The sequence below is a fragment of the Schistocerca cancellata genome, chromosome 2, assembly GCF_023864275.1.
Source record: "Schistocerca cancellata isolate TAMUIC-IGC-003103 chromosome 2, iqSchCanc2.1, whole genome shotgun sequence".
NCBI classification, from domain to species: domain Eukaryota; kingdom Metazoa; phylum Arthropoda; class Insecta; order Orthoptera; family Acrididae; genus Schistocerca; species Schistocerca cancellata.
The window spans coordinates 1,115,520,164-1,115,537,961 of NC_064627.1; the positions used below are offsets into that span (position 1 = coordinate 1,115,520,164).

At 30.3% G+C, this 17,798-nt stretch overlaps 1 protein-coding gene across 1 annotated transcript; it reads right to left on the reverse strand.

Annotated features, from left to right (window-relative positions):
* Positions 1–1,125: 1,125 nt before the first annotated feature.
* LOC126161264 (uncharacterized) lies at positions 1,126–3,732 on the reverse strand. Its single transcript, XM_049917004.1, has 2 exons — positions 3,616–3,732; positions 1,126–1,413 (listed from the first exon to the last, which is right to left on the reverse strand). The coding sequence occupies exons 1-2, from the start codon at positions 3,730–3,732 to the stop codon at positions 1,126–1,128; spliced, it is 405 nt and encodes a 134-aa protein (XP_049772961.1).
* Between the last annotated feature and the right edge of the window lie 14,066 nt (positions 3,733–17,798).

Sequence of the window (17,798 nt, forward strand, 5' to 3'; positions counted from 1 at the left end):
TATATAATTTTTATGATTTTCACTTATTCTAGACTTATTATTTTTTAACAATATTTGTATTATTTTCACTTACTACAGGTGTATTATTTCCAGCAATATCTGGATGAAACTAATAAGAATTGAACGATTACTAATAATAAATCTAATTAAATGAGTTTTACATAATTTTGAATCCTCATAAATTATAAATTCATGTAGTGTTACAACCCTAAACTGTTGTAGTTGATTAGCAACTTTGTCTAGTTGAACAGCAATGTCATATTCCATTTTAATCTTCCATTTATTACAAAAAATTTATTTGATATGTAAAAAATATTTTTGGAAGAAAAGTATAATTATTTAATAGATGGACAAGGATTATTATTTAGTAAATAATTAATCGAAAAGAAAATTAGTTTAAGAAGCAATTAGTTTTTTAGACAGTTAGTTTAACAATCAATTGATTTCTAATCAATTAGTTTAACAATAATTCGTTCTTAAGCTGTTAGTTTAACAATGAGTTTGCTCTTCTATTTATCAAAAATTTTCATTAGTTCTGTAAAAATTATTTTTCTTAAATAAAAATGATAATTATTAATAGATGGATAGATAATTAATCATAAAGGATTATTATTTAAAGTTAAAGCTTTCTTATTCTTAATATATTCTTTTCTTTACATTTCTTACATTTCTTAATATGATTATCTTTATATGATGGATTGATATGAAAACAATGTAAATTTTTAATTTATTGATAAATTTTAAATTTCTTTTTTTCTTCACTTATGACTTTTTCATCATTCATTGTAGATTCATTTTCAATTTTTTATGTTTTTCACTTGGATTTTTCCTTAAATGTTCTTTAAAATAATACTCAGCAACACGTTCAACACATACACAATGAATTCGATTTTTATTGTAATATTCTACATGATATTTATTTAAACATGCTCTACATATAGTTCTATAACGATCTTTTGAATACTTTTGTAAAGTGAAATTTACAATTGATTTCTCTGTATTACAATACTTAAAAAAATACGTGTTCACAGAACAATCTTGTTGAATTTGAATGTGTTGTATTTATGTAGAAAAAAATTAATTAGAATAAATTTTAAATTATTCATATAATTTATTTTATAATAATCATAACCAATAATCTTCAGAGCCGCCATAATAATCTGCATCAAACATAGCATTAATATGAATTATTTCATTTTTTTCTGGTACTTTATTATTAATAATAGTTCTACAAAGTGGACAATTTTCTTTTTCCTTTAACCATTCATCAGTACATTCTATATGAAGAAAATGTTTGCAATTTGTTTTAACAAATTGATTATTATCACATAAACAAATAGGACATTCAATATCTTTTTCACATACCATAATTAGCACATAACTTTCTTTTAGTTTAGTTTGCATTTCGTTTTGCTTCTCCATTTATATCAAACAATTCTTATTAGATTTATAAAAAAAGCTAAACTCTCTAATTCAATTTATTCATATATACAAACTTTAAATTTCACACAATGTTAATTTTTCACTAAACTAATACATAATATTAATATTAAATGGAATCGATTGTAGATATATTCAAAATCAAGCTTATTTACAACAAAAAACAATTTTTATGAGTATTGATGAAGAAAATAATCCATGGTTTACAGCAAAAGATATTGCCGATATTTCAGAATATAATCAAACACTTACAGCTTTTAAACATGTTGATGAATATGATAATAAATTACTAGTAAATCTTAGACTGTCCAATTTCGACGATGTAACAAATAATGAAAAAATCACAATATTCATTAATGAATCAGGATTATATTAACTGACATTATCTTCAAAAATTAAAACCTAAACAATTCAAAAAGTGGGTTACTCAAAATGATTTACCATCAATTAGAAAACATGGTGAATATAAGATTAGAAAGGAGATGATTGTTGCTAATAAATATCAAATAGAACATAAACTTAATTGTATACAACTTCTACAAGAATTGAATAAAGTAAACACAGAAATAATCCAATTAAAAGATGATAGAATTAAAATGAAAGATGATAGAATTAAAGGGTTAAAGATGATCATATTCAAAATTTGGTGAGAAACAGTTACTATTGCATCGGAAACAACCGGTAAAAGAAATGAAGAAATAAATAGTTTATTACCACATATAGTTGCTACAAGAATTAATGAAATCTTAAGACCAACATTCATTCTTTCATTGATTCATTATTTGATGATGAATGTGAATAAACTATTCTGTCGTAGGAACAGAACAAACAAAATTACAGAAACAACTGTATAAAATTGAAGATAGACATCCAAATTGTGAAGAAATGTTAATTTAATAAATGTTAATTTAATAAATCTGAATCAAAGCATGAAAGAAAATTTAAGAATTGTCTGTCATGTGAACTATTTTAATATTTAGGATATCTATACTCAAGAACAAATGATTAAGGATATATTTAGTCTTACTCAAACTGAACTACTATACAATAACTTTATTTACGCAACACTAATGTGAATTATGAAAACCTAACCATTTAACATAAACTTTATTATCTTCCTTTTTTAAAATATTTTAGACTAAGTATACATGTGGATATTTTGTGTTTGTAGTTCTTATTCATAAAAATTCCCTTTTATGTTTCTTAATTTATATGTAATTGGATTACAATAAAAAACAACTTCAATTTCAAATATTTCTGTTGACCAATTAGCTGTATATCCTTTTTCAAAAAGATCTTTAAGTTTACAATTTCTAAGTTTATAACCTTTTTTAAACTTAGCTATCTCATTAGTGCCAGCTAAAGCATACTTTAGTCTGTGACTAGATACAATGTTACTTATTTTTAAGCCCTTTTCACTAACTTCTATTGGTTTCATTTTTATTGTAGATTATTTTATGTTTTCATATCCATGAATAAGATCTATAATTGAATTTATCAATTTATAATTTCCTTGTAAAGGAAATATCTTCCACATTTTTTCTTTAAGTGTTCTGTTAAATTGTTCAACAACAGATGCCTTTAATTCTGAAAAAGTTTGATAATGATTCGTGTCATATTTTTTATTCTTTAAATTATTTATTATATAATTATTTACCATTATCAGTTTGTAAATTATGTGGCTTTCTATCTATAAATTTTTTTTAGATGCATCAAATATATATTTAGTTGTTTTATCTTTAATAGGAACAGCAAATGCATATTTTGAAAAAACCTCAGATACTGTTAATATACATTTTAAATTACCTGAATCCCTTTTAACTAAATCACCTTGCCATAAATAATCTACACTTAAAGAAACAAAATATCTTCTTTTAAAATTCTTTCTCAATGGTTTATTTAATTCATTAATTATATTTTCACGAACATTATTATTATTATATAAACCTTCACCAGCTAATTTTTTTAACAAATTCACTCTTTTTAGTTTTACAATTTGTACAAAGAACTTCATTTATTAGTCTTTCATTTTTAGTTGTTACTCTATATGAATTATGTGTATCAGTAAACTTGTTACACTTTAAACAAATAATACGTTAATCATATGAAACATGATTTCCCATTTAGAAAGATAAACCTTTATTAAAGTTAAAATTAATCTAATTTTTCCATTACTTCTAGATCTTTACCTACTTTTTTGTCCATGCTTTTTTTAATTTCTGATTCTAATGATTCTACATAAGTTCCTACTGAATCAATGTTATTTAAAGTGTTAATAAGATTTCTTTTCATCTTGTTTAGTTCTTAATTATAATGTTGCATAATACCATCTATAATACCATTTCTTTCTTTTAGGTCTAAAAGAAACTTCTTATATTCTTATTTATTAACATAGTTATTTAATTGTGTTAAAATACTTGTATATTCTGGGTTTGAAACAAAATTTAAATGGTTCATTAACAAAATAATATTTGTTAACAACATCTTTTACATCATTTGGATCATTTATATTAACATGTTTTCTATTTTTAAAATCAATATATCCTCTAGTTATTTTAAAAATAACATTAAATTCGTTTTGAAATCCTTTAATTACATTAGTTATCTTTGGATCTATTAATGAGTGTAGTTGTTTAATACTATTTTCCATTTCATCTAGGTCGAATGTAGATGTAGTGTGTACTTGTTCATTTTGTTCAAATAAATGTTCTTATTTCCAAAAATGTCCATTTATTAAATCTAAAATATCACTATTTTAAAACAATCAGACATAAATGACCACATATTACTACTTCAAAATTCAGTATTCTTTCTGTATTGTAATATAATTTATCTTTTCCTAAATCATTTATTAATTGTTTTGGTATTTTACCTCCAAATGAATAAAAACAACTTTTTTATCTTTATTTTTAAAATAACAAAACCAAATTGTACCAGGATTATCAGATGTATGTAAATTAACTATACCACATTCAACTCTAAATGGCTTATTTGGTCCTTCTTCAATCATATATACACCATGAAAAACTTTAATTTTTTTTGTTTAGTAAGTTCTTCCATATCAAAATTACTTAATGCATTAGGATAATTATCAATTACTTTTTCGATTTTTTTGTTTTCTTTATTCCACTTCTGGCTTTCTTTTCCATTTCTAAATTATGTCTTCTTTATCAGCATTTCTCTTGTTTAGAACTGCATTTGCATTTACTGCAGATACAACATCTAAAACACCAATTGTTGCTAAATAAGGTAATTCAGCTAATAATAATGGTGAAAATCCGCCTTCATGTTGTGTTAGTCCTTTACCATCTCTCCTTTTTGTTAAATATTCAATAATTTTTTAAGAAAAGGAATAGCTAATGTTACAAGTAAATTTCCACCATCTTCCTTTTCTTTTTTCCTTTTTTGAACATCTGTTAAAAATGGTTCAATCGCATTTAATTGTTCAGTTTTTAATTTTTATTTAATTGATTTTGGTTTAGTTTTGCCACTAGGTAGTAATGTATAATCAATTGTAAAGGTATTTATTTATATAGTTAAAAGTTTGATAAAGATTTTTAAATTTATAATCCCCACCCATTTTCACCAACATTAATTCCCATACCTAATTTTCGTTTTCCATACATTATTCCTCTAACTGCTGTTGCTGCACCTTTTTCACCAAATGAAGCATCATTGAAATACATTTTTCCTTTTGCAGCTAATTGAATTTCTTTAACAGCTATGTGTCTTATTTTCTAAATCTTTATTATCTCTATAAGCAATATCATGTTTGTTACAAGCTTCATCTAATGGATTTATACCTTTATCACCTTTAGCTAATCTATCTTCTAATTTCGTTCCTGGACGACAATAATGATAACCTGGAAGATACATTTCAAATGGAAATTTGTTAATTAAAGAATTTAATAATACTTTACATATTTATCACATTTCCAAAATGTATGTGGAAGATTATTTAAAAATCGATTGAAATATGGAATTCCTTTTGGATTATAAGTTATGAAATCACTAAATTTATTTGTTAAAATTTGTTCAATACTAACTTTTTCTTTAAGATAATTCTTTTCTCCAACTAATTGTTCACCTTGAATTAATGCTAATGCATCAATTAATTGTCTAACATCATTTATCCAAACATATTCAATTTCTTTATCTGTTTATATTTTTAACTAAACCTTCACATATTTTTCCAGGAGAACTTGGTTCTGTATCATCTATAGTTTGTTTTCTAAAATTTGGAAAATAATCATCAACAATTTCTTTTGTTAAGTAATTTTATTTATTAGTTTTACTTCATATTATTTTATTTGGATTATTATCATAATACAATACTCCAAAATTATATAATATATCTGCATAATTTGATAAATCTACAGCATCATACTTTTTATTTAAATCTTCCATAGTAGTTTTTTTTAGTTAAAAGTTTCATTAATCTAACTGTAGCTTCATATGTTTTATCACCAATTTTTAGTTTTTCACCATTAAATTCAACAGGTAATTTTCCAACATATTTAAACACACCAACTGCTTTTAAACCAAATACTTTATCTTCACTATGATTAATATACTGTGATATTCTTTCACTAACATTGTATTTTTAGTTTCATTTATCTTTGTACTTTCAATTATCTTTTTAATTCATTTTCTTCTTGTTATTTATTTAATATGTCTTCAATTTATGATTCACTTAACGTATAATCATATTTTCCAGGAACATCATCAGACCAATTTGTTAATGGTTAGTCGATGATAAATCGCCAAAATCTTCTATATGATTACGATATGGAATGACTTGTTATTCAACTTCTCTGTTTTCTTCAATTGCCTTTAAATCATTAGCACCTAATCCTTCGATTCCTTGTATAACTTGTTCAATTGCGTCAATAACAGGTTGATCTTCCTTTTTATATTTCTCATATTCTCTTCTTGGTTGCTTTTTCTAAAGCTTAAATTGTTCTTTCAATTCTTCAGCTTTATTTCTATCTTGTTTAGTTTTTTAACAACTTCTTCATCATACTTTGCAAACATTTATTAAAGAAAAAAGAACATTAGTTATGTTTAACTTTTATGTTTATGTTAACGTTTATGTTTGTTTAACATTTATGTTTATGTTTACATTTATGTTTATGTTTATGTATTTCTAAATTTACCTTCATTTTGTTTTCATCATTCCTACATTTACTACACATTTCCTTAAAATTATCAAACTTTAAATCTCCACCAACGAACTCATGCTAAATTTGATTTAAATCTGTATCATCTTGAAGAAATATATTTAAAAATTTTAAATTATCTTTAACTAACTGCTTTGGTATTTTTGAATAAGTGTGTGCTAAATAAAAGCAATCTTTAGCTTTGTGTCTTCCTCTAGTAAAATGTTTTCTTACAATATATTGATTATCTATAATGAAATCACCGAATACCACAACTTAATTATTTTCGCATACATGTAATGGAATAATTTCTTCACTCTTTTCAATAAAACTAGCCATTTGTTTATTTATTTTATCTTCAATTTTTTTACATTGTTTTATAAATTCTTGATATTTTGGTTGATCTAAACTTTTTGAATAAATATATAAGTGTTTAATTTTATCCAGTTTAACCAACCTGGAGCTAAAATATAATTATCAATCATTAATGTTGTTTTTCCACAACCACTTGGTCCAATTATTACACATCTAATAGAATTTGGTAAAAGATTACACATATTTGATTTTTGAATGCTTTACTGGAATTCTTACTTTAGGATCCCAATCTGTTTTATTCACTTATTTAATAATTTATTCAGTAATAAATGAGCCGCCTTTTTCAACTTAGTGATAAATCTTCAGTACTTAGAAAAAGAGTTACTGTTCCAATATGTGATAGTTATACTAATGTTTCTCTAGTTGGTTTTTATTCAACTTTTTAATGCCAAATATTACAACAAAAAATAATGAGCTTTATTTTGATGGTGAAACAATATAAATTACTGTAGGTCAATATAGTTTTAAAAATTTAAAAATATTATTCATTCTGAAAAACCTAATATACCTATTAATGCAGATGAAATAGAATTGTTATTGAAAGTGATGTAAAATTGTATATGGATATGTAAGACAGTATTGGAAGTTTACTTGGCTTTAACAATCAAATTATTTTACCTATTGAAAAAGCTATAGCTAAAGATGTTACTAAAATATTCCTTTTGAATTAGTAAATATAAATTTTAATCTTGGTGATGGAATGTATGTAAAACATAATGATCATTTTCATAAAGAAACTAATATTATAGCTTCATTTAAACATAATGGAGTGATTGGTGGACTAATAATTTATGAACCAAAATATCCCATAAATCTTCCTATTTTTGATACAATTCAAGATTTAGAAGTTACTATAACTGATGAAAATGATAATATAAAAGACTTTAATGGTGCTACTTTAACAGTTGTTTTAGAAATATCTTAATAAATTTTTTCCTTAATAAATCAGTGATAGCTAAAGCAATCTTAGACTGTGTCATGAATAAAATTGAAAGTTATTAATTCTAGTCATTCCCTGTCAGTGAGAAAAGTAAAAATAATTTAAATGTTCCTAACAAAGATACAGAAATTGAAATAAATATAGGTGATGATTGGCTTCATCCAAATCATGAACAATTTTATATGAGTTTTAGTATTATGGGAATGATGGAAGAGATTATCCAACTCATGATGGAAAATCAAATAAAAAATTAATTGATAATTATGCAGCAAAACTATTAGATTTCATAACGATAAAGAAAGGAAATAATATTTTATCTAGAATTCAGCAAACTTTTATTTCTTCATCTGCTTTACTTCATCTAACTTCATCTGTTACTGACAAAACAAGTTTAGAAGGACATATAATTAATACAGGAAAAATAAATAGTAAAGGAAATAAAGTTCCTTATACATTATCATTACCTGGAGGATTTTTTGAAGATTATAATGAAATTATGTGGGAAGGAGATTTAACTGTAATTTTTACACATAGTTCATCGTCTGGTAATGTACTTCTATGTTGGCCTGATAAAAATGATGCTGGAGATGAAATAAAAGATACACTTCCTAAAGAAGGTAAAATTATTATAGAATATATAGAAATTCGAGTACCTATAGTTAAATATGAGCCAAATTACATACTTGAAAAACATGAAAATATTCTCATAAATCCTAAAATTCCTATTTCTTTTTATGAACTTCAAACAGAAGAAGTTGCTGGATTATCTGGTAAAAATAATTTTGAACTAGATATTATTAATTACTATAACCCTTCAGAAATTGATATGCCATATTTTTTGTTGTATTTCAGACAAATCGTAAAAATAATCAATTAGTTGATTTGTCATTATTTAATCTGTTAAACTACAGAATATTATTTAAAAAATGGAGGAAATGACGTTTTTCCTCAAGAAATGTGGAATATTAATTCGCCAAATAATTTTCTAAAAGGATATGATGTATTTTTAGATTTTAAAAGAATTACTTTACTAAAATCAGATACTGATATTAATACATTTAGTTTTGTAAATAATTATCCAATTTATGTAATTAGTATGACACGTAGAAAGAATGTTGTAACTACACAGAAAACAACTATGAAACTTTGTGCAACTTTTAATGATAAAATTCCAGATGCTACACTTGTTTATTTAATTATGTATGGTAAAAAGAATCTTACATATGTTGCAAAACATAGAATACTTACTGAAAATTTTTAATTATTAACATTTGCTACTATATAAATGAATGAAAAACTTAAAAAATTTATAAAAGTGTTAACTTGATATTTGTATATGTTTCTGAAACATTTTAAGAAGGACAGAAAAAATAAAAACTAAAAATTTTAATCTAATTTTCCCACTGTTAACTAATTTATTTTAATTAATTTACTTATATTCACAATGTGAAACAGTTTTTCTCATTAATTTTATTTTATTCAAATGGACAACACTAAAGCCGCGTACACATTACCACTGGAAACATGTTTCCGTTGGAAACATTGTATTCTGCGATGTTTCCAACTTTGTTTCTGGTCTCTGTTTCTGTCCACACTGGCAGCAAACGTTTCTCGTTGTGTGTTCACGCTGTCTGTAGTGCTCCTTGTGTTATTGAGTTCGTATCGTCTGCTGCTGCATTATGTCTGGTGTTGAAGAAACAATAATGATATGTGGTGCTGCATTATTAATACTAGAAGGTTTACACAAACAAAATGAAAGGCGTCCTCATCGTTGGTGGAGAAAAACATTCTATAGAACTGGCGGAAATAACCTGCTACGTGAGCTGAGTATTGACCTTCCACAACTTCACTCGGATCTCACCTACCGGTTTTGAATATCTGGCAAATATGATATCACCTTTGGTTTCAAAACAAGACTTTCAGGAAAGCTATTTCAGTCAACCAAAGGCTTGCAGTTACTCTTCGTTTCCTGGCAACAGGAGATTCATTTCAGAGCCTTGCGTATTTATTTCGCATTTACAAACAAGCCACATCTCAAATAGTACCTGTAGTATGTGGAGCTCTGGTGGAAGTACTGAAGGATTATGTTAAGGTAAGTAAATGAAAAACATTGTTAAATAAGCACATTTTCGAAGTGTTATTATTTCTCAATTACATTACATATCTCATCAAATACAACTTCTTCAATTGCGTTGTGACTGTCTTCATAACTCGTAAATGTAACAGGGAAATTATTACTTGATGATGATGATGGCCCTGCCACATTCATACACCTTGTCGACTGCTCACTTTCCAAATACGCTACATGCTGTTTCATATATCACATCATTAAGCAAAGCCATTGGTTTTGCTCTTTCTAACTCTGGCAATTTCTGTAAAACTGATGCCACATACTGCCCATACATACTACATTAATCGTTCTTGTACTCTTCTTGTTTTTGCAGCACTTTAGTTAGTAATTGAGACGCAATCTTGTAGGGTTACTGCATATCTTTTTTCTCGCCCATCCTTCTAATTTTTCGTGGTGGAGGACTGGAAGGTCCAGTCGCAACATTTTTATCTTCATTTTTGCCCTCTGGCGAATGTACGAAAACCTGAAATCAAATTTCTTTCTTTCAGATACCTGTTGAAACGTCCCCTTAGAAAAATTAATTAATTACTGTGCTGATAAACCTCTTACATTATTTGATTTTCAAACAGCTGAGCAGAACTGAACGCACTCAAACATTTCGCTCTTTATCTATTCTGATCAACACTAAACTGACACACAATATTTTTAGCGCAACGCAATCTGACTTTAAAAAATCCCTACAAAAGAATGGCCCTGACTAATATTAACCTATACCTTTCACAAATCACTTACCTCACCAAAAATCTTCGTTACTCGAACTACTGCAATACAGCGAGCGCCACTACTGCCAGCTAAATAAAAGATTCAAACTACTTACTAGTGTTCAAAAGTCATAATATATATAGCAGTTTATGACATCCAGTCTTACAAATTTCAAAACTCCGCCATCTCTCTCCCCACATCCACCACTGCTGGCAGCTCACCTCCAACTGCGCAACGCTACGCGCTGTTAACATCCAGCTGCCCCTCTACAATGGCAGACAACAATGCAAACTAGCCACAGACTGCACACAGCACAGCCAGTGATTTTCATACAGAGCGCTACGTGGCATTACCAATATAAAAATCTAAACAGCCTACTTACACTGTGACTGAAAACGACAAGAGTGAAATAGCATGTTTATTCTCCCAGATTCTTCAGTTCCCCCATTGTGTTGGAGCAATTGATGGGAAACATATCGTGCTACAGTGCCCTTTTGGTAGTGGAAGTGAATATTATAATTATAAAGGTTCATTCAGCATTGTGCTGTTTGCTGTCGTCGATGCCAGCTACAACTTTTTGTACACAGATATCGGCTGCCAAGGCAGAATATCAGATGGTGGTGTGTTCAAAAACGTGAGCATAAATGAGTTAATTAAAAAAAAGAAACTTATCTTGCCACAAGCTGAATGCTTACCAGGTGTCACCAAGGCCCTACCATATGATTTTGTAGCAGACGATGCTTTTCCCTTACAGGAAAACATTATGAAACCCTACCCGGGAAAACATGTTAAAGGTTCAAAAGAGAGAGTTTTTAATTACGGACTTTCAGAGGCCAGAATGGTTGTTGAGAACACTTTTGGCATTATGGTTTCAGTTTTTCGTGTGTTTAGAAAACTTATGTTGCTACAACCGGAAAAGGCAAAAACTGTCACACTTACAGCTGTATGTCTCCACAATTTTTTAAGGCGAAATGCTGAGGCGAGAAACCAGTACACCCCACATGGAAGTTTCGATTCCTACGATTTACAAACAGGCGAGATGATTCCAGGCACATGGAGACGAGATAACACTGCATCAGTTTTCATTTCAGCACAGAATATACCAAGGAAAGCTGCTTCCACAAATAAACAAATTCGAGATGAATTTGCTAATTATTTTTTAAGCTCACAAGGAAGTGTCCGTGACAAAATAACTATGGATGAATGTGACTGTGTACTATACAATACAAATAAAGACAAACAAGCATAATTTTCGTACCTTATTTTCCAATGTATCTGTTGTCTCCTTCGGCTCATGTTCATCGTCGAAGAACTGCAGTAGCCGATAGCTGAACCAGTTCGAGCCATATGCAGTGTCTGCACTACTACCAGATGGTCTGGTGGAAATAATTTATCTTTTCTCGCGCCTATAAGCAACCACGAGCGATCGTATCTTTTCTCTACACATCCCGTGTCCGTGCCAAAATCTGCTGCAACTTTCGCAAGTGCATCGTGTTTTTTAACAGTGTTTTTATATTCCTTGCTCCGGACGTTCCATAAGCAATCCTCCCCCTGGTATATGGCAGTTACATCAACAATTTGTTGCCTTGACCACTCCATTATTTTAGAAAAATAAAGCGAAAACCACACTACAGTAAACACAACACCATTTAACATTTGATGACACACACACACACACACACACACACACACACACACACACACACACACACACGCTAGCGCCGTGCAGTGGTGACAAGTGGTAGCTACTCTGAAACATTGTTTCCTTTGATCTGTACCGACACTGCTACTGGTAGATGTTTCTGTGTTTCGAAACATGTTTCCAAATGGTGTCCACATCAAGCTGTCGGAAACATGTTTTGAAAACATGTTTCAGGCTCAGTGTGTACAAGCTTAAGCGAAAGCTACAGCAGTCTTTAGGCTGTGCCAAGCCACAATAAAAAACAGTATAATCACTGTATGATTAAAAAAGGTATTGAGGAATTTTATAAAGATAAATATCGAACAGGTGGACATTGTTATGTATGTAAAGAATGCTGGAAAGAATGTAGTAAAATGAAAGTTACTTGTGAATGTGGTAGAACTGTAAATAAGCGTTATCTCAAAAACATTTATAAACAACAGATCATAATAATCTTATGGCTGCTAAAGCAGCAAGTAAATAATTTTATATATTTATTACATTCACCTATGGGAAATGTATGTAAAATAAATGATTTTTCATTATAGCTGTTATTGTATTATTATATTACATTATATTATATTATTAGGTAAAAGGGATAGTAGATTGATTTTCTATGTTCTGGGAGATTAGGACAATTTTGTGAAAAATAAGAAAATCGTGAGTGGCACGTTCACTAGAGATTTTTTTATTTTTTATAAAATTGTCCTAGTGTCCCAGAACATACACCATCAATCTACTGGAAATCCCTGTTTCGCGAAAAATAGAGAAAGCCTAGAGAACCGGCATTTCCTGCTGACTACAGAACGATTCTTCTACTACCACCGTGCATGTCGCCAAAGGATCAAGAAGACAATATATGGTAGCAAACTGTATGGTAGCTTGCTGATTGTGTATGCATGGCTGACCACCTCGTAAAAGCATATTATAAAGTCTATATTTACATTTTCATTGTATGAAAGTTCTGTATTGTGGTGAGACGTTCCCTGCATCAATAAATAAACGGAACAACACCTTCTGCTTGTAGGCATTGTCATTCTTCCCATAAAGTAAGTTATAGAGTGAAGGTATAATGTGAATTGGAGTAAGATGGGACAGATCACAAAGGCTATAGTCGGAGTAAACATGCTCACTTTACTATTAATGTTAGATACAAGCAAAGTTTCTCACTTAGCGGCAATATGCGCTCTGTTACTTAAGATTTTTTTCTATTCTGATGATATTAAGCACAGAAATCGCTGTAGGAGAGCGATAAGTTATGTGATAGTTGACTGTGTTACACAGCTACTCAGTGCGATGAAATATGTCACAATGCTCAACAAAATTAATTGAACTTCATACTACAAACAATATCGGCCTTCAGGTTCCGAAAGAGAGATCACAAATATGCAACTGATAACATGCAGATGGCAAGTAAATGTCCCATCACCAAACTTTCGCTTTTCAGCAGAATTTATCAGCTGGAACATAACATTTGCAAGTACAGAAAATAAGTGATTATTAAGGTCTGCATTGAACCAAACAGTGAGTCATTTAAATCTGAATTAACATTATTATTCAGAATTAAACTAAGAATAGGAACATTGAATCCTTCCCTGCATTGTGACAGAAGAAAGAGAAGTCAAGCCGTCCTTGCTTTTTACAAAAGAAGATCGAAAATATTCTAACGACTTTAGTATATTGGTCCAGTGATATACAGAAATTTTCATTGGACTTTTTCAATAGGCAAAGTAATTTAATGTATTACATCGCCCCATTGAATGGGTACAACAAAGGTTGGAGAAAGCAGAAGTAGCCACTCAACAATATCATCAACGGATTTGTTAAGCATAGAATGTTTTCACATTATTTACAGTATTACGGGTACAGATTATTTATAGTCTTACGGTTACAAATGAATGTAATTGTATTGTTCATCAGGAGTTTACTGATCGGTGGTTATCAAGGCACCAGCTTTGTTTTGCCTTGAGAAGTAATTAAGGTCATATTGGTATTTCATACCATAGTCAGGTCATAAAAAAAATGACATTACTTTCGGTTTAACTGTCTTTCAGTCAAGACTTTTGCAAACAGTAAGTGTACCTGTATAAAAAATGTATGTCAATAATCAGAAGTGGCGTTTGAAAGTATTTACAATCAAGGGTTTAATATGGTCCACTGCATTTTGTAGTTGAAAGTTCTAACTATCAGTTTACAATGCATGGCCAATTCATATTTCCGCATTGTGTTGCCGACAGGTGTTTGAGTTTATCAGGTGCAGGATTTCAGGAGCCGATTTTTGGCTTTGGCAGATGACGACCAGGACTGTTGGAATCAAAGGATAGCAAAGGCGATGTTATTTAGCTCTGTTAGTACACATCCTGGTACTCATTCTGCTAATATAAACGTTGTCAGCCAGAACAACAGGCAGGAAACATCCGTCCAGTTTGCCATGTCTCTTAAGGTTACCTCAGTCAGTCCAGCGTTTTCTTCAACATGACACAGTTACACAACATAATTACTTATATGTATTGTATGACCCATGCAGGACATACTGAAAAGTTATTGTTGGCTCATAAATGACATTTCAGAAAGACAGGAAAATTACACATACACATTTACTGTATTAAATGGCTTCATGTTTAGAGTGAGAAATATTTGAATTTTTACAGTTAGAGCATCACTTGGTTATTATATATTTTCACAACTGGTCTTGCACAGTTCATATTTTTTTCATTAATTTTTTATTGTGCACAACTTAGGTTCCTCTACTAAATCAACCACAACGTTTTATTCATAATTAAAGTCAATAATTACTGCACGCCACATAGAGCCACTGGCAATCGAAACTGACGCCACCACAGAGCGGTTAGCTCAGGCTCAGCACAATGTTGCCTCTTGGTCGATGGTTGGGTGGAATTCCTAACTGAGTGCTTGTGACAAAAGGAGCCGGGGATCACACGGATTCCAGCTTCAAGTATTGTGCATGACACCACAAGTAATTAGTGAATCGTTATGTCCATCTTAAGGTAAGTGCGTAGCCATTGCAGAGCACATGCCAACATTTCTGTTTGTTGCTTGTGGTAACATACTCTGACACTGTACTGTTGTACGTTCACACGCTATGCATCTGGCACTGCCCTATCTTTTATCATATTTACTATCACAATAACACGGTTTATCATTATATCAGTTATAGCCCATGCTCTCGCAATTTCCCAGACAGATTCTAAGATTTTCGGTGAGATAACTAGGTAATTTGTTTAAAATATAGACTTATAGCTACATATCCTTTTAGGAACTTCGCTTATTGACTTTTATGTACGTATATTTACATTCATTTATTAGTTTGCTGCCTGTGATTATGGCATGAACTGAGTAAAATTCAACTTCTGCACAGAGTGTCAGACCAAATGAAAAGGAAAATTTCGAAGAAAACGAGATATAGAATGACATAAAACTGAGCAGGAGATACATTCTTACTTATAGTTCATGAAAACTACTACAGAGCTTTACCGTGAGTAACACTAATAACATATCCCTGTTTTCTTGTATCTAATATCAATGCCTCAGTTTTGAACTGTTCAAAAGCTAGTTTGGTGTAAATCGACGAAAAAATGAGCATAAGCTCATGACTACTTGAAGTTGATTCTTAGAACATGGTTATGGAAAAATTTTGATGGCACTAACCCAATTAGGATCAGTTGTTGTTCAAGTAGAGGTGAAAGTGCGTCCAAGAAACTTATCATTCTCTCTGATAAATTCAGACTTTTGCAAATCTGCCATCACTCCTGCCTTGGAGAATCTGTGTAGCACTTTTTCTTCTCAAAGTTAAATGGGTCCTTCACATACATGTATAGCTATTATACATCAACCACATCCAAAGTGATGATAAATACTCCTGAACTCACATTTCAGCCAAATGCTAGTATGTGGAACTGATAGCTTCCTCTACTAAAAATAAGAGCAGTGTATTTCCTAGATTCTTCAGTGAGTTTTACTTGCCAGCTCAAATTTCGTAAATTGATACTGTAGTTTGATTAAAATTATTTGATAGCTGACACAGTCTTGGAGCTGATTTCTTCCAATCAGAGTGCTCAACGCCATGCCTAAACTGATCACTGTCGCCAAACTGCTGCAGCAATTGGTTAGTTCAGTACCAATTCCTTGTCCAGCATTCTCTTTTGACACATCTGGACCCTGAATCATGGGTCTGGCACTTCTATTTCCTATTTCATAAACATCATAACCACCCCTAAAACAATATACAGACGCAAGCACACACACACACACACACACACACACACACACACACACACACACACACACACACTGATGCAAATGGAATACACATATTCCACTCACAGTATAACCAAACACTACTGGATACTTCTGCACAACACGCAATTCAGCCTCATGTATACAGTTATGATAATCACAAAGATCAGCTTACATTACATAAGCTCTGCACAACCTTTTGTGAAGCTGAAGGCTACAATTCGTTCCTGCGACTTAATTACCTCAGCCATAAATATAAATAACTAACCCAGTGCCACAGCATAGCACAATGGTTACAATGTAAACCAGTGGTCTAGAAGATCATAGGTTTGAATTCATCAAATGTAGCAACTTTTTTTAATGTCTAAATCTAACCAAAAGATTTTTCTTATTATTTTTATTCAGTTAATTGCTTTAAACGTAATTGTTGTTTCTAATTCTTCGACATGTCATTTTCACCATCATATTTATTTTTTTTATTTGCTCTTATTTTTCCTCCTATCATTCTTTTTTGTCTGGAGTTACCCTCCGTCGCCTATAATTTGCAACCAAGTATCAACAAGGACTGCTCATTGGCTGGTAATGTGACAGCTCATTTGGCCAGTGTAAGGATAGTTTTAGTTAACTAATGATAGAGAGAAATGACACTTCGCTTATAGCGCTGAAACTGAATGATTTCTGTTTTCAGTTTGCTTGTAGAGGTTAGCTCTAACTGCTGTGAACAAAGGGATCGCTGAGTTTATGTTAGCCGCAAATCGTTTACTACTGTTTTCTTATACACATTGAACATCGTGAGGTTGCCGTTAGCTTAGGACTTGAGTTCAAATTCAGGGCAACAAAATGCAATGTCTGCCTCAGTTCAGCCACTAGTTAGTTCAAATCAACTGTCAGTAGAACATCTCGCATTTGTGACATACCTCACTGGACACTTCTAACAAGGTTCTGTGATAGACATTAATAATACTTGTGAAGTGACCCACGATGTTTGTGTGTCACGTAGAACTGAGCAGTAACCGGCAGCTGATGTGACAAACTGTAGTGGCAAGTGAAAGTCATCAAATATCAAGTATAATTTTAATTGACCTATAATGAGGAATTTAAACCCAAAACAAT